At 35.0% G+C, this 19,533-nt stretch overlaps 1 protein-coding gene across 2 annotated transcripts; it reads right to left on the minus strand.

Moving 5' to 3' along the window:
- Positions 1–9,401: 9,401 nt before the first annotated feature.
- LOC145093543 (RING/U-box superfamily protein) lies at positions 9,402–13,748 on the minus strand. 2 transcript variants are annotated; one of them, XM_079031694.1, is made up of 9 exons: positions 13,433–13,748; positions 13,161–13,207; positions 11,894–13,072; positions 11,545–11,633; positions 11,356–11,458; positions 11,166–11,270; positions 10,728–10,848; positions 10,318–10,485; positions 9,402–9,782 (listed from the first exon to the last, which is right to left on the minus strand). In XM_079031694.1, exons 1-9 carry the CDS (start codon positions 13,611–13,613, stop codon positions 9,637–9,639), a joined length of 2,139 nt encoding a protein of 712 aa, XP_078887820.1. In that variant the 5' UTR covers positions 13,614–13,748; the 3' UTR covers positions 9,402–9,636. The 2 variants fall into 2 exon arrangements, with proteins under 2 accessions (XP_078887820.1, XP_078887819.1); XM_079031693.1 differs by having other exon boundaries at positions 13,161–13,210.
- Between the last annotated feature and the right edge of the window lie 5,785 nt (positions 13,749–19,533).

Consider the following 19,533-nt stretch of genomic DNA (forward strand, 5'->3'; position numbering starts at 1 on the left):
AGGAGGCTGACATCTGCACCCTTTTCATTCTCTTTTAAGAAACCTATATGTCCTGTCACGTGCCAAGATTGTCGACTCCGCCGCATCACGTCTCGCTAACAAGGTAAAGACCCGGAATCCGTCTGAACCGGACCAAAACCAAATAAGTTGTAAACTAAGAACTAAAAATCAGACCGAATACTACTAACCGGTTCCACTCAATTTCAGTTCTAGTTTAGTTTTTCAGTTAAAAAGTTCATCCATAGCTTGGGTTATTCTTTGTTCGCTTCAACATTGAAATCCTTGCTATTTTTTTTTTGTTATCAATTAAGGTATTTCATTTTTTATACAGGCTTCCCGGAGATGGTTCGCCATTTCGGTGAAAATACAGAAACGTCTTGCATTCGCAAATGACGCTACATTACCCCTTCTTGACCAATCCTCTATGCCCCCCCCCCCCCCCCCCCCAAATTTGATCTTGAGACTTCCCTTATTGGGAGCCCAACCTTTATCTAAACCATCAAGGTTATTTGAGAGAAACCCAATAGGGTCGATTCCTTCTTCGCTGGATTCTGAGTTCTTGGAGTGTCATTGCCACTGTTTGGGAGGAAACACAAGGGTTCATCAATGAGTGATGCTCGGATTTACTAGGAGAGTAATCGTTTGATGGAGAGAGAGGAACTCGAGTGATGGAGGAGTTGATTTCTTCCTTCGGTAGGGCAAAGGTACAATTGGAACCCTTCTCCCTTTCTCAGTTTGCCTATTTCTTCCATTTTACTCGATCAGGTTAAGCATTCCGAGTAAGACTCCCAAATTTAGTTTATCAAACACCTTTAGTTGACCGAGTCAGCCAAAAATGTCTTACTTGACTCGGTCAGACGCATATCAAACAAGATTTTAATTGTTTTCAATCGTGTAAATACAAATAACCATTGTAACCTACCTAATTCTTATCGGTTGAACAATATAAATACTATAATTACAAATGATTGGTTTAATCTACTTCTGATTCTTTAATTTTTTATACGAAGATAAATATAAATGACAAAGCAGATATAAATACAATATAACATCAATATTAATAAATAAATATCTCAACATTTGTGTTTTTTTTTTGGTTTAAAGTTATCTCAAACCTAACACCATTCTTTCTTACATAAGAAAAATGATGTTATCAAATATCAATAATATAACAAATTTTGTGTTAATGTTTCATGTGTACAATTTTGGTCCTTAGTTTTAAATTAATATTTCAAGTTTGAGTTTATATAATTTTTTAGTTACTTTAATTATATAGATTTTTTTATTCAATGATTTAAATACTTTTCAAGTAATTTAAATGATTTAAAACACAATAAAAATTAGATCAAATAGATTATATGCGAATTATTTATTTATTTAGCTAGTTATAATTTTATAAAATTCCTATAAAGAAACGATTTCAGAAAAATGTATAAAGAGCTAATTGATATATTGATATGAGATGTATTTTTGAACACGATAGTGATTTGTACACAAGATTTTTTAGTCACACACAATTTATGCTTTAGACGATTGTATTCTACAACTGTATAAAACATAATTTGTTGTGTATAACTAAAAAGTGTTGTGTATGTATCATAAGGCTTTTGAAAATCTATTTAAACTTAGAAAAAAAAATGTTTTTTACACAAAAAATGTTGTGGAAGATGGTATTAGACAAAGGAACATCTAGGGTTGTAAACGAACTAAACGTTCGACGAACTGTTCGTGAAACCGTTTGGCGGGAATTTCGTTTATGTTCGTTTATTTAATAAATGAATGAACATGAACAAAAATTCTCGTTTTTTTAGTTAAATGAATGAACGTGAACAATGGTCTCGTTCGTCTAATTATGTTCGTGAACCTTCGTTTATGTTATTCGTTTGTTTAAGTCCTTCTTATGTTCATATATGTTCAATTGTGTTTGATTACATTAGTATATTGTATGTTTATATATGTTTATTTATTTACGTTCGTTTATGTTCATTTAATATGTTCACGAACATAAACGAATGAACATGAACAATATAATTTTTTAAACGAACAAACATGAACAAGAAAACTTGTTCGTTTATTCGCTCGTGTTTGTTCATTTGTTCGGCTAACTTAAACGAGCAAACATGAACAAGCCCTTGTTCGTGTTCGTTTGGTTCGTGTATAGCCCTAGGAATATCTATAAATCTTATTTTTAGTTTTGTAAAAAAAATCAATATTGAATATGTTTTGTTAAAATACATGACAAAAAAAATTAAATTTATTACTTCTGTATCATAATCCATCTGATATAATTATTTTTAGGTAATTAGCCCAACAAACTTTAGTATATTGGTTTAAATTGTCTCTCGTGACTATTTTTTGCATTTGAATGGCACAAACTACTGTTTTACCGTTTTAAAATGTCCTTTTACCCCTTTTAGCAGGTATCCTTGCCTAGTCACCAGCTCAGTAAGCAAGTTAGTAAATACAAATAACCCGATGAGTCAGTACAGACTCACTACTGAGTCGAATCAATGCCACACATGCATGGATTTATTACCGCCATTAAATTCCAACAACACACCCAACAACCCTTATATTTGAGGAAATCGGTGGTTTAGGTGGGCATATTAAACATGAACAAACCCATGTGGGGTTTGTTGCAAAACAAACCTGAAACTTCTTTACCATTTTCGGCCAAAACACCCTCCGACAAGAACCCTAAAATAGTGTTAATGTCGGCTCCACCACCTTCAACCGACTCCTTAAATTCTCACGAAGATGTCAACTACGATGTGCTCCATTCCATCTTCTGTGAATGTGGTCAGAAGATTGCAGATAACCAAAGAGAAATGCAGCGTTTAAGGACCAACTTAAACAAGACTACATCGTTTGCAGGATGGACCACATCAATTTCTACCACAAGCTGGATGACCATGACATGAAGTTTCAAGTTGTTGGTGTTGCGATGGGTGGCATGATGGCGGGGATGCTCGTGTTGCTGGTGGTTGGGCTCCATTTCGTTGTCAAGCTTAGGTAAAGGGTGGTTATGAAGCATATAAGTATGTAGCTTTTGTGTTTTTTTTTTGGCGATATATGCCGACGATTGTAAAAGACTCGTGTTCATAGCATGCATTTGTAACCCCACTCCAATGATGAATGAAAGGCTTGATCAAATCAGGCGTTTTGTATGTAACATTTTCGTTGTTCTTATTTTCTTATTTTCTGACATCCAAAAAGGTATGTTTCCAATGCATGTTAGGTGGGAAGAAGGAAAGAGTATTGTGTTAGTGAACCCCACGTGCCTTTCATACTGGGGGTATTTTAATGATTTCCATATACTTGAAATCTATCAAAAGCTTCTTCTCTACCTACTTGTTTCATTCTCTCACTTTGTTTCTCCTTCATATACTCCCCATTGTCAATCAAGATAACAAAAAAAATGGAATGTGGATATGGAAGTACTAAAATAATACGAACACCGCAGACTAGCAATAACCCTGGAAGACCATTCTACGCATGTCCAAACAAGGTAAATTGTAGTTTGTTCATCTTCTTATTTTAACCCTAGTTTTTTTAACGTTTACTAATTTAGGAACATAATTGCAATCAAGATACCCGTTCAAGTTTTATAGCTTGGATTGATGAAGTAAAGTGCAACAATGAAGGTGTGATCATAACTGGGTTGATTAAGTCGAGGAAAGAACTTCAGTCTGAGGTGCTTAAGTTGAAGTTGTACTTAATCTGTAGTTGGTTTTTTGGTTATAATTATGTACAAATTGTAATCAAAGTCATGTAGGTTGGATGTTGTATTGTAAGTGACGTTTAAAGCTTAGAATGGTTATGAAAAATTCTTTGGCATGGATGTTTAGCATGAATGGTTGTGTAAATTATTCATATTAATTTGCTTATTGTATTACCCTTAAAGTTATTGTCTTACATGATCTACTCATTGTTCGCCATTGCATTAAGTTGCTATATGTAACATCCCAAAAATTATAAGGTAAAATTTTCATTTTCTTAATTCAACCATAGGCACCATTTAGCCTTTTCAATCATTCAAAAGTATATCAGAATAAAAACATTTATCAAAGTACAATCCCAAAATCAACAAGTTGCGGAAACATGGTTGGATGCGTTGCGATCAAGTTGGGACCTTCCTTCCCGAACAGGAGGTACCTGAAACCATAACCATAAAATTGTAAGCACAAACCTTAGTGAATTCCCCAACAAACCATACATATCATTGGGTCTAGCCCTCACGTTGGGCCCAACCCACCATAATGGGCCTATCCTAGCATACAAATGCAAGAGTCATAGAGACAACTAGCATCCTACATAACATACATTAGACCTAGCCCTTTCTGATCCATGGGCCCAACCCAACATACAATGGGCCTAGCCTAACGTACCATGCAATAGTCACAAAGACAACTACATATAACAAATCCTAGTAAGCCGACATTGGTGCCTTCGACCCATGGGCACAGTGAGGAAACTCACTCCACAGTTAGAAGTAATAGTTGTAACCTCATGTTGCTCCAAATACCAACTCTACCGATCACCTTTACAATATGTGACATCCCCATTTTCATGGGTAGAAAAGACCGATTTGTTTATGCTTTATTTGAAAATCAGAGTACCCTTTTAAAGAAATATGTTGCGGAATTTTATCCCAAAAAAACATGATAATAATATTATCAAAGCATTTCCGAAGAAATGTATTTCATTTATATTAAATCTTTGGGATGTCATCGTCAATACAGAAACATAAGCATAAACAAACCTTACATTCATTTACACTAGTGATTTACATCTCCTTTAATCTCTCAATGTAATATAGCTTCGTATCGATATCTTGGATACAAATAAACTGAGTGGGTCAGGTTGGGAAACCTGGTGATTACATAGTGTTTTCAACCTAGAATAATATAATTATTATGTTTAATCATCAAACAATTAACCTAATTACCCATCCCAATTATATTATTTATTTCTTAAGGTTCTACCCTAAGAATCATCTATCATTCACTCTTTCATTCTTAATGATTATCCTAAGGAATAGGTACGAAGTCCGCCGCTGTCAGGCTTTATCCAACATGCACTAAGTCCATAGTTGTCGATGTTATCTAATTAGGCACAGCTACCAATATTATCATTTAGGCGCAGTTGTCAGGTTGTATGATGTACTCTATTAGGCACAGCTGCCAATATTATCCTTTAGGCGCAGCTGTCGGGATTATGATGTTCTCTATTAGGCACAACTATCAATATTATCTTTTAGGCGCAGATGTTAGGATTTTTAGAGTACATATGGTTAACACGTAGTTCAAAAACACCTACAGGTTGTGGCGCAGTTGCCAATGTTCATCTATAGGGCACTAAGTCCATAGTTGCCAATGTTCCTCTATATCATCTTTCATCTCTCATCATTCATCTATCAATCTTTACCCAATATTTTTATTGGTATAAAATACATATACAGCTCAAATCAAATAAAACATGTATATTTGGTTCATCCAACATAGATATCAAGAACATAGATAATATGCACACATATCACGTAATGTATATTAAATAATTCATATATATATATATATATATATATATATATATATGTGTGTGTGTGTGTGTGTGTGTCTGCGTGTGTGTGTAAGATGAAAGTAACTATGCACTCACTTGTTAAAGTGATGATTCCAAACTCGGGCAGCACTTCGCTTCTAACAATTCTATTTTCCTTCGACGAAACCTAGTATCATTACCACTAGATTTTACTTTAATATTTATCGCGACTATTTACGAGCGATATTGTTTTATAAGTGTTAAACAATATTTTTCAGCCACTATGTACAGACAGGGGCCAGACATGAAACACCAAAGGCAGGACCATTTTGGCATTATAGCACTTCTAAAATCCAACAACCCTATGCGACCCTTCAAACCAGATTCCCCGTACTTCGAGTAGTTAAAAGATATTATAATAACACTTTTTATATTATATTTTATAATATATATTGTTTATAAGTTCATAATAACGATATTGAACCTAAACATAAGCTATACTTTAAGTAGGGTAAGCATAACTCACTTACTAGGAGGTTTAGCTAGGAGCCGGGCTCTGCAGGGGCAGAACTTCCGAGCCGAAATCTCTTCTTTTCAGAGCCTTCTGGCACTCCGGGACTTGCCTCTAGCTCTTAGGAAGTACCAGGGAAGGGGAAGGATAGTTTTTGAGTGTTGAGAGAGAAATAAGGGTGAAGGTGTGAAGAATATGGATGATTTGCGCCTCTACTTATAGGTCGTTGGGGCCTCTCACATCGTGAGCCTTGCGTAGGCACCAAGGCGAAGCCTGGTGCTGACACATGGCGTCGGACACAGGTAAAACAACCAATTTAAAAAAAAAAATCATAACTTTCGCATACGAGCTTCGTTTTTGACGTTCTTTATATCCACGTTTAGGTATTGACAATATCTACAACTTTCCTTTTGACCTAATTGGCTAATTCTTGACTGATTTTTAAATTTAACAGTCTGAGAAGATTACATTGTTAACGACTGTGTAAAATTCATAACTTCTACATACGAACCCTGTTTTCGATTGTCTTTTTATTGTTTAACTCCTATTAATGAGATCTTCAATTCTCATTTAGATCATTTTGGCTAAAAATTGACTGATCTATAATTCGATTTTCAGGTTGTGCACCGATATGCTAAATCTTAGAAAAATCATAACTTCCTCATACGAAGACAGATTTGGACGTTATTTTTATGCACACTCTCGGTTTAACATATACTAGGACTTTTGTTTAGATCGCTAAGGCTAAAAATTATCTTATCGCAAACTCACTTTTTACGTCACACAACGTCGTGCCGATTTTTCGCAAAACTTCGTCGGGTCATAATTTCTTCATAATAAGTCGGATTTCTACGTTCTTTATATGTACGGAACCCTTGTGACATATACTATAACTTGGTTAAGATTATTCATTCCAAATAATCTTCTATTAAAAAGTCATTTTTGACGCTTATTGTCTCTAAATTGACTAGCCCGAATATGAGGGCATTACACAATACATAAAGACCAAAACTCAAACAACTCAAAATACCCAAATTACCCTTAGATCAAACTTTGGTCAAAATCCAGGTCAAAGTCAACTCAACTATTCACCACGTCATGGACGCAGCCCGACAAAACAAGCGGGTCATAACCAAGTCACCACGCCGTGGTGACCTCAACCACATCGTGGTTGTGCGTTTGGACATCTAAAACCATTAAGTCCTACTTTTCCTAACTATAACAACTCCAATGCTCAGATCCAGACCTTCCCATGGTCTTGATGGATAAAGTTTGCAACTTTACCCCTCAAATCCTTCCATAAGCCAAACTCCCAAACCTAATCACTAATGGTGACTTAATGCATCAAGATTCTTATTAAGCACCAAATCCTTAGAGTTGCACCTCTAAAGTTTTCAGAAATGATTCACACTCCATAGTGACCATAAAAATCGTGGTTTTGTGGACTTGCATGTCCAAAACATCCATTGTCCATTCTAGGGGAAAAATAGGGTTTAAAGACAAAAATCACATGCATGACGTCAAAACTTGATTATAATCCAAATCCAAGACACTACTTGCTCATTTTGACTATTGATCTTGGATTTGATCTTCTTATCTGCTCACCATATGACCTGAGCTTTGCATAGTGCTCCAATAGGGTTCCTTCAATCAGTTCAATTGCATACTTCTTTGCTCTTCTACTCTCTCTCATATTTATATCTATACCAAATTTCTATTTAGCCTCGTCCCTAAGCACCTTGACACTAACTTTTTGTTTCTGTAAGAATTGTGTGGTGTAATGGCTAACTATCCAGGAATAGTTAACAACTGAACTTAATTTGAAGTTTCTTGCACATTTATGCTCATTTACGAGACTCTTAATCTGGAAAGACTTTTCCTCACTCATCCAAGAAGCCCACATTCTAAACTTGCACTGCCCAGAACAACATTTTACTAAAAGTCTCCTACTATCATTTTTTGTAGCATAACTGATAACCATTTGCAACAACATAGTTAAACATCATATGTTTCAGTTGTTTAGGACTCACAAATCTCATACCTAATACATGCTTCTGCTTTTTCCAATAAACATGTTCATTGTAAAGAGCTTGGTCATTAGACTTTACCTTATCCTCATGTAAATAATCATATGGCTCCTTATGAGGTGGACTATGTGGGGTGACTTGCTCATTTGGGCACAACTTACTCAGAAACTCATCATTTTTTTGTCTTGTTCATAGGAATGCACTCATCAGCTTCAATGTCAACCTCCATGTCAATGCTATCATCTTGCTCACCTTGCAAATCATCCCTAGCACCTTGCAAATCCTCCATATCTCCTTGCAAATCATCCCTCTAAACTGCAAATCCTCCATATCACCTTGCAAATCATCCATGTCAATGACAACATCCATACCACCTTGCACTTCTTCATAAACTTCATTTACACCAGACAATTCGTCTAAAACACTGCATACTTCAGCTTACTCGTCAAGAATCCATTGATGTATGTTAACACCAAGATGATCCATGTATACAGGAATTACACAACCAGAAGCATACCATACTTCGATGAACTCCATGTAGTCCATGTCAATAGCCATTATCCTCAATACATCAGTGAACTCAATATCGGGCATGCAAAAATAAACATTCATGCATAACTAATTCGCGAATCTTTGAAGGAACTCCACGAATTCGTTTGTGTCCATTCTAGCAAAACCAACATCATCAAAGCTTTGCTCTGCTCCATCTGAGTAAGTAATTTTGACAAAATGTAGATCAATCTTCATGTAAATGGCCATAGCAATGATCCAGTTGCCCAATTTTAACGAAGAAAAGTTGAAGAAAAGGATTTGTACCAAGAACAGTTGCACAAATGATCGAGGAAAAAAGTAGCAAAAGAAAGACGACAAAAGGGACAGTCGAGGAAAAAGTTGAAACGTTTATTAGGTCATTTACTCACACCAACTTCGTAAATGAGTTGGAATCGTTTTATCTACACAATAATTGCATGGCATTGTTAAACAATTAATTAGGATGGATGTCACTGGGTCACCCTTTAGATTTTCCAAAATGATCTTTTAAAACAGTAAAACATAAGTTCGTGCTCTTCAAATGCAAAAAATAATCACCATGGACCATTTAAACCAATATACTAATGTTTTTTGGGCTACAACGACAATAACTCATTATTTTTTATATATATTTGAAACCCTTTTTTAAAATATTTATGGATAGCTTGAAAGCTTTACCAATGTATTAGCTAGTGGTTTGCTGGTAATTGTTGGGGGGTTGTTAAACCCTGTTTCATTTATGGACAAATCAACTAAAGCAATGGCATCAAGCATTCTACATTTCTACTTACAAATACAAACAATTACTACTTTACTATAGCAATTCATTAATGTCTTACAACATACAAGATTGATAGAATAGCATATAGCATAGTTTACTACAACAAAACAAACGTAGATTGTTTCATTTTTGCAACACCACCCATGACACCAAACCGCGTAACAAAATCTCAATTAATTGCCTTTTTCTTTTAACTTTTTTAGAGTAGGATATTGAATTCCCTAAAATTCCAACATGCGTATCAATATTCAATAGCGACGAGCACCTGAGGTTGATAACAAAACTCTACTTGCCTTCTTTCCTTTCTTCCCCATCTCATTTCCCTTGTTGCTTTCAACAGGTTTTGCCCTCGATATAACATTTGCAAAAGATGATGCACCTCCCATTGGCAAGCCTGTATGATAAATTATATAGCATTCTACTTTCAGAAACACATCTAAAGGAATGGAATGAGTCATTAGCATAACTTAACTAAAAATTGTAATTGATTTTACAAAAGATGTGTTTATTACATAAATAAAAAAAAATGGGGTTTATTTTATTTTATTATTCCATTCCATGATTAGATTAACAAATTGGAAGGAATCACATTCGTTCAAGAATGGTCCACATTCCATTCCATTAGCCAAAATAAACACTTCTTTTTAATTCCAATTCCATCCATCATACCAAACACTATCTGATGAGATTGCTAATATACCAATTATAAAAAGATCAACCAGAATTGTTACATGTTAAGTCTAGAATGGAGGGAAAGGATAGATTCGGTTATGGTGTGAGGGTAATATAAATCTTTTAGGGGGTGAAGATATTTGTTTGGATTTGTATTGGCTCCTGAGAGAGAGAGAGAGAGAGAGAGAGAGAGAGAGAGAGAGAGAGAGATAGATGTTCATGTGCAACAAACAAATACAATGAGTTTCAAGGCTTACCAGTTGAAGAAGCAGTTTCCTCTGCTGTTCTTAGAAGATTAGGAGAATCATGTGCTGCTGCAAAACCAAGCCTAGCAACATTTGAAAACAGGGGCCTATCCACTGCAGCTGGAGGACTACTTGATGATGGTGTTGGTGTTGTTACACTTACAGAAGAGCTTCCCAGAGCTTCAAAGTTCAAACCAAACATACATTTAGATCATGACTAAATTCATACTAATACACTATACTTTCAATATAACATAATTTTGAAGATATTGGCCCTACTTTAAGTTTGTTGATTGTGCCACAAGTCAACAAACAGCATATTGTCTAACTCTAACATGTGATGTTAGTGAGTGCTGACTCTCGACTCTTTTCAAGAAATAAGTCAACATTTATAGATAGATAGATAGATAGATAGATAGTACCTTCAAAGTCATCCAAGGAGAATGCAGGAGAATGATCAAAGCAAGAATGTGCATCAAAAGGAATGGCCACATAATGTGTAGCTGTTGCTGCAGCTTCTGCCTTCATTTTCTCCTCTTGCTCCTTCAAGTAAGTAAAACATCACAAATTCTTATCAAAATGTAAAACAAGTTATCACCTTTTTTTAACTTTAAAGTATTGTTGCTTCAAGATCAAACCCCTTTAGATTCTACTGCATTTTGGAATTCATTGGATTCACCGGGAGTGATGTTAATGGGACAAAACACATAAATGCCCTCATCATCCACATAACAAACAAAATTATATATATATATATATATATATATATATATATATATATATATATATTATATTGTGTTGTATTATAGCAATAAATAAATGACACAAAGTTATAAAAGGATAAAAGAGCACATAGACACCTTTCTGGCAACGCGCTTCCTCTGCTTTTCCCTATTTTTCAGTTCATCCTCAAATGGAGAAAGAGAACTCGGAGGCAAAATTCCAGTGAGATCAATTTCACAAAGCTGAAAAATATGAGCACCAACAATAAGACAAAATCATCACAGAAGAATGACATTTTTTTTTATTTAAGCAAGCTTTGAAGCATACCTGAAACGTGGTTGTTAAAGAAAAATGGCTCAAGTAGCGATATCGCCTCCTCATGGCTTCTGACTGTGTAACACTCTCCAATTGAAAAATCTTACCACTAATCCTGCAATTTTGTGAATTTAAGTTTCAAAAGGGAGAAAAGGAAACAGATGCAGAATTTGATGCATGAATATCTATGAAAACTCCAACCTTTGAGGAAGATTATCATATGTTCCATAATGATGAAGAAGACACTTCATGTTTAAAGGATGGAGTATAAGGTGTTGACCATCTGCCGCCTGCAAAGAAACAGAGAGTAAGAAATTAATGTTACTACACTTGAGGCAGACATAAGGTTATAAATTACATAATTTTATAATAATAAAGGTTTACTCTTATCAATCTTAGGATGCAAATATGAGAGGGATTGTTTTGTACTTATGTAACTACATGGCTTTACATGTATGGGTAGGGTTTCATAGCCACCAATGATACAATCTAAACCAAAAGGGAAGCTTGTCAGGGAATGCACTACAAATAAGATGCTCATAAAAGTTACCTGATAGAAATCGTATGATCCCTTGATCTTCTTATCTGTAAAACCATTAGAAGGTAACTGTATACCTTTGCTATCCTCATAGGAAGAAGATAAAGCTTCATCTTGGCCATCATATGGTTCATGTTCATCCACATCAGCAGTTTGATTCAATACAGGTTCGTTAACATCAACCAACTTCAACCTACTAACAGAAAGTTCTTCAGACATAACTGAACCACTAACACCCACACTAAAATCCAAACCCGAATGAAAAGATTCATTATTACGAGAGTTGACCCCATCAAGATCCCTATGTTCCTTCCAATATTTCTTTCTTTCTTCCAATTGTTCCATTGCAGCACAAACATATGGAAGCTTTTCCATGTCATCAACAAGCCCTGATTCTGCTCTAGCAAGCCAACTATCGAGTTCAGACATTGCTTTCCTAACTGAAAGTTCAACATCTACTGTAAAAGTGAACTTTGAAAAGGAGTCGAATGAATTGACACCTTCTTTCTGTTTTGCATTTAGTGTTAAAGAATCTTTATCGCGGGTTAAAAGCATAAACTCAATGGTATCACCAACACAATGCTGTTTGACATTCTCAATGTAGATGGTGTACAAGTCTTTTGAAGATATCATCATGAAACATAAGGGACACTTCTTCCAAGATTCACGTTTATGATCATCTTCTCCCATCAAAAAGTATCTTAATATACACGGGAAACAGAAGATATGGCCACATGATGTCATCTGAGGACACAAAAGTTCTTCCAAACATATTGGACAGTTTGTGGGATGAGGAGTGAAGTACTTTACACATATGATATCTTCCCACTGCAACATCTTATCTGGATCCATTGACTCAGGAGCATGATTGCCAGAATCCAACAAGACAAACTTATAATTTGCTTGGAGAAACAAGTCTTTGTTGTAAGGTTTTCTCTTTGGTAATTTTCTTGGAGGATTAACCCTTGCTTGTGGACGAGTAATGGGATCATAGTGAAAATTCAGCAAATGATTACCATTAACTGCCTGTGTTTTTCTCCCTGATGATGTCTGAGTGCCCCCTTGATGATTATAACGAGATCTCTGCTGGCTTCCAGGGGAGCCTTTGTGTTGAGAAGACCCAACACTAGATTGGCCAGATTTTTGGTGGTCCAGGATCTTTTTGCCATTTACTTTATGGTCTTCTTTCACCTGTAGTGATGAACGAGTTACTATTGTAAGTAAAAGAAAAAAGCATAAAGTTATAGTCCTGGTCATCAATGGCGCCCAGAAAGTTTACCTTTTTGGAAGATCCACCAGAAGTTTTCGGTGTTGGAGCAGCAGGTTCTGCTGAAAAAGTCAAAAAAGAATTACGATAAAAAACTAATAGACCAAGAACCCCAAACACATTATAACAGATGTTAATTCAAGAAGACAATAACTTTCACACAACAATGACATTAGCGTAATGGTGGCCCCAAAATTAAAGTTTTGGAGATAGAAATTCTAGGGTTCCGAGGTCGTACAAGAATGAATATACAAGATTAGAAAGGTGGAAATAGGATGGTGAACCTGTGAGTTTATCAGGCATATCGACAGGACCGGAGATTCGGAGTGATTGAAGGGTGTGAGTTGGTTGGGAAGGAGAGTCGGGTTGTGGGAGATTGAATCCATGATTGGGATTAGGGTTTTGAGCGTGAAGATTAGATGAAGATGACGATGAACCAAGATTTTGAGAGGGCAAGATGGACATGAAATTTTAGCGAAGGGAGGTTGTAATTTCGTTAGGGTCAATCGCATAACAAAATTGCATTAGAGTGCCCAATTTATGAGTTTCTTCTCCTTACTTCTGTGATCCGAATAATGGTGGAATCTCGATCCTACCGACTGCGATAATTTCAAATATCGCCCCCTCTCCTTACCTTTATTTCTTTTATAGGCCCTTCTCAAAATATTTTCATCCAAATAACAAATTACAACATTGCATTTGAAAGGATATTTTATTATATAGTTGCCGTAAAAATGACTTAATAATTAAAAAATATAGACTTTTATGTGTTTTTAAGATTGTGATATGTTTGTATATGAGGTCTACAGTCACTCAAACAAAAATATAGATGCAAACACATCGATATTTGTTGGGAAAATGATTTAAAAGGGTAACTACCTCTTATCCGTGTTCATATATTGGCAACTTCTTTTTTTTTGTACATAATAAAGCAACTAACTTGTTTTAACTGTTTAAATTACACCAATATTACCGGCTAATACATGTTTTAACCGGTAACTCAAAGAGAAAATGACTTAGGAGGATAAGTACCTTTTATCAGTGTTCACATATTGGCAACGTCTTATTTTTTGTACATAAGAAAGCAACTAACTTGTTTTAACTGTGTAACATCCCAAAAATCATGACCAAAAATTTCGTTTTTAATTTAATATTAAAATCATAATTGTCAAACCATTAATTTAATACTCCGGCATCGGGCCCCGCCCGACATTAGGCCCCGCCTGGCGTCGAGCCCCGCTCGGTATACAGATATGTCTTTCTTAGGCCCCGCCTGTCTCCGGGCTCCGCCCGCTAAACACATATAATCATATAACATGCTAACACATAAAGAAACATACTCTACTGCATCACTGTCCTAAGAAACATACTCTGCTAATAATGAGATACAGAACTTCGTCCGTACTCAGCTAGTTCCAGCCAGGGCTTCAGCAGTGCAAGGTGAGTCTCCTCACTGTGTGAATGGGTCTAAGGCCACAATGCCAGCCCATGTAGTCTATGAGTATGAAGACCCGGGGGTTAGCCCTAGGCATTGTATGCTAGTATGTTATTCCAAACCAAGGTCTGATGTCGGGCGGGTGCCCGAGGAATGTTTGCATGTTAGATTATACATGTTGTCTGTGTGATACTTGTATGTGTCTGGTAGGGAGGTGAGTGTGGGTGAGGTCCCGTATCTCATCACTAGCTGAGTACGGACGATGTTCCGTATCTCATTATTAGCAGAGTATGTTTCTTAGAACGGGGATACAATAGAATATGTTTCTTTATGTGTTAGCATGTTATATGATTGTATGTGTTTAGTGGGTGGGGCCCGGAGACAGGCGGGGCCTAAGAGAGACAAATATGTATATTGAGTGGGACTCGATTCCAGGTGGGGCCTGATGTCGGGTGGGGCCCGATGCCGGAGTATTAAATTAATGGTTTGACAATTATGGTTTTAGTATTAAATTAAAAACGAAATTTTTGGTCATGATTTTTGGGATGTTACACAGTTAAAACAAGTTAGTTGCTTTCTTATGTACAAAAATAAGAAGTTGCCATTATATGAACACGGATAAGAGGTAGTTACCCTCCTAAGTCATTTTCCCATTGAGTTACCGGTTAAAACATGTATTAGCCGATAATATTGGTGTAATTTAAACAGTTAAAACAAGTTAGTTGCTTTATTATGTACAAAAAAGAAGAAGTTGTCAATATGTGAACACGGATAAGAGGTAGTTACCCTCCTAAGTCATTTTTCCATATTTGTTATGAGTTTTGACACATGTCATTCTATGGTATTTTCTAAATAAATAATATCGACATGTCAATTTATGTTTTTTTTTCAATTTTTATAAAGTAAAATGTCACATAATACTAATATTTATATATGTAAAGTATTAAGTAAAATAAATGACAAAAATTGTCTAATAATTGATGAGAATTTGAATTCGTAAATCCATTTACTAATAATAATAAGTTAAGATTTTTTTGTTTTAGATAGATGATAACCTATTTTGTTTAATAAATTATAATTTAGATCCTTAAATTTTATTTTTTGAAATATGCTCACATAAAAATTAGTTAGACATATATGTTAAACGTTTGACTATCTATTATTTATTTGATTTTCTTATTATCAGTATAAAACTATCATTAAAATGAGTTTTTGGTTGTTATTTATTTAATTTTTTTAGTTTATCGATAGCTATTTTGTTGCAATTTTTTAATACTTGCTTTCTTTGGACATAATTTTCTTTTTTAAAATTTGAGGGGTAAGTTATTATCTATCTAGCAATTTAAGTTTTGTTTTAACAAATAGTTTGATTGTGATTATAGTTCGTGGTGGCTACTTGAATTAGAATTAGGTCATTCTTGTCATTTAGTTTTATGAATTCCGTAATTGTTTTGTGAAATTTATATTAAGTGACAATATCAAATTAGATTTGTGATGAAATTAACTTCGGTGTTGTTGGGAGGTCATTCTTGTGAAATTGATATTAGGTCATTCTTGTCATTATCTATCTAGCACATTCTTACGTCCCCAAGCTTGTGAGGAGTATTAGATGTTGTTGGAAACATTCACACAAAATTTAATGCAATCTTCCACATTGATTATAAGAGCTTGTTTTGGTTAAACAGCTTGGTGAATGGGAAGTGTGTGAGTTTGTTAATGTTTTCAAGTACCAACTTATATTAGAATCTAATTTGACATCAGTTTATCATTAACTTGCATCATTAGGTGAATAGAACTCAAACAGGATTGTTTTAAATTTTATTTTTAGTATTTCTTTTATTGTATTCCTTTTTTAGTTTACTTGTTTTCAAATTCTCCCCTCATATTTACTTTATATGTATTTGAATAAAAACATGACTATTTTGGTTTATTTATTAATAAAACCAACTCTATAAGGATTGACCATGTTTGTCATTATTACTCTTATTTTCAAATCATATAAGTGCAGATAGGACTTATTGTTTGATAGTTTCGACACCCATCAGACACTGTGAAGTACTTGTACTTTGCAAGTCGGAGTAGTGAAAGTTGAAGTCTTGGGGTTGGTGAACTCAGGTGGAAGTCATGAACCACTTAGAACAGTAAACTGGTTGAGCACACGAGTAGTGAGCGGGGTTAAGTTGTTGTGTAGGTTGTCATTAAGAAACACCAGAGTAAATAGCTAGCTGAATTGAAATTGCATATAATAAACAATTAAGTTAAACAATATGTATTAATCGGCTGAATAAAGTTGGTAACTATGATTAGTTATGTTGAGATGAAAATGACTTAGTGTAAAATACAGTTGAAATGCCTCATGATATAAAGTTGAATTTTGCATTCTATTTGGTTGTTTTATTATCATGATATCTATGGATGACCCATAAAGGGATTGTGTATTTTCCCTTGTGTATAACTTGTCGACTCACAAAGCAATTGTTGACACTTTTTCCTTTGTTGTATGCCTTTATGATTGGTGCGGGTAGCTTAGGAGAATGGCTTGGTGAGATTGGGTCACTTATTGGATAGTTAGTTTTTAATAAATATGCCACTTGGACACGTTTTATTTTACTCGAGTATTTACTTCCATAACAATATAACAATTTTATGTTTACTTTTGAAAGTTGGTAACGCGTGGTTTGTTTGGAAATGTTTTTTAAATAAATAGTTAAAATCTTTCGTTGATTTTCTGTTAAATGGTTTTAAAATAATAAAAAAAAATGAGTAAATATCACGACATTACAATTCCTTGAAGAACAACATAAGTACAATCAAATGTGTTAAGCAAGATACTCTTTAACACATATTTGGAAAGGTCCTAAGGTCATAGAAGCTCGTATTTCCCATGATTTGTATGATTGTATCTATAAAAATAAAAACTGAAATCACCAGCTCATGATTCATGAAACAACATGCTAAAGTATGCAAGTCTGCAACAATTTATCTAACATAACAATGCTCTAACCTAAATTCAGCAATATTCATCTATCATGAGCATAAATTTGCAACAATTTATCTGAAAATGCTTCTAAATTATGCAAACTGTATGTAACAATTTATCTAACATTTTGAAATAAATCAATCATCAATCATTATGATTTACACAGATTAGGAGATAAAAATCAGGGGACCTGTTTGACATTTTTTTTCCAATGGAGAACACACACAGAACACTGAACATGAGAAGAGATAAGAGAGAAACAAGGAGAAATAAGAAGTGAGAACATACATGATGGTTGATTGATTCCAACGGGGAGTGGACGGCGGAGCGGTGCTCACTGATCAGTGAATTGGCGATTAGCGAGGGATGTTCTGATGGAGCGAGGGCTAGAACCTTGGAGGGATAACTAACAAGGATGATTATTGTTGATGTCTTGACAATCATTAAAATTTTAGTCATATGATCAGACTATTGGAGAGAACAGGGGGCATAGCCCAAATTGTAAATATTTAGGCCTAATATGCATAACAAAATGGGGTATTGACTATTCTAATAATAAAAATCAGGAGGGAGGCACACAACCCCTTATGGCCCGTATAATGATGTGCCCCTGGAAACCACCAAAGTCGTCACCTACTTTAACAGCCTTCACCAGCACCATCAAGGAGGAGTGTTGTTGTATATGGACCATTATTGACAAATTTGGAACCACCGCCACTGTTGGAACGTGAACGAATAGTCATCAGATTTTGATCTGGAACTCCGACGTTGTAACTCAAAGAACATGGTGGCATTATAACTGGCTAAATGCCAAATACTTTGATAAACTGTCCATGGATTTCATACAAGGGTACTCTTCATACAAATGTGATTTTAATGAGAGTATCTTTGTTACAGTTAAACGAGATGAAATGCAACTACTTTTATTGGATTGATCCTGAGCTTAAAGGCCCGTATGCACACTACAAGACCATACTTAATGAAATGAAAAGTGGGTGCGAATGGAGATGCATATTGTTGTTCTACAAGGATGGAGTCAAAGATGAAGGATATGCATATTATCATGATGGAGGAGCAACAATTGTTTGCTACATATGTGTTGAAACAGACAAAACAAGGGGAAAAAGTTTGCATGAAGATCAAACTAGCAATACTTTTTGGGTTTGTTTGTGGATGTGCGTTCATGATGATGGTTAATAGTTTCATGTAGGAAGTGTTGTAGTGTTACTAATGTATGCATAGGTTTTTGGATACTTTTGTATAAACTTTTGGGTAGTGTATGGGAAGATTTGTATAAGCATTTGGGAATCTTTTGTATGTAACAGCACATGGGTAGGGTTTGGGAATCTTTTTATATATAACACCACATGGGTAGGGTCATAACAATCGACACTTTTTTATGTATGTAACAACATATGAGTTCAGTTATCAATGGAAGTCATTCCCACTTTAAGTACTTTTAATAGTTGTGCATATAGTTATCAATGGATCATAAACAAAATACTTAAATTGTGCATACAATTATCAATTAATTCCATTACAAAAGGTTCCTTGGTCTTAACAAAAGAACACGGATAAAATCCCTAAATTGTTCAAAAGGTGCCTTGGTTGTGGACCACAAAGGAAACAAACAAAATACTTAAGTTGTTCATAGTTTATACCCTACATTAAATAAGACAACAACCACATCATTCTAAATCCAAAGGTTTCTCATATGTGATCCCTGCTCCACCCAAATTCGTGCCTAGTTTCATCAAGAGTATCCTCTCAGATTTATTTCTTTTCCTATAAGATGGCCTTGCATTTGGTCTTGCAGGTGGATTAGAAGGTGGGCCAGGAGGTGGTCTTACAGGTGGTCATGTATCTTCCCTTGTTGTCTGTGCTTGCAATTCATCTTCTTGAGTTATTCCATCTTGCAATTTGTAACACCTGGTTCCTGGGACGTATTTTTAAATTAAGCATCTTGGCAT

Source organism: Lactuca serriola, chromosome 3 (genome assembly GCF_051521515.1).
Source record: "Lactuca serriola cultivar US96UC23 chromosome 3, Lser_US96UC23_V15, whole genome shotgun sequence".
Lineage (NCBI taxonomy): Eukaryota > Viridiplantae > Streptophyta > Magnoliopsida > Asterales > Asteraceae > Lactuca > Lactuca serriola.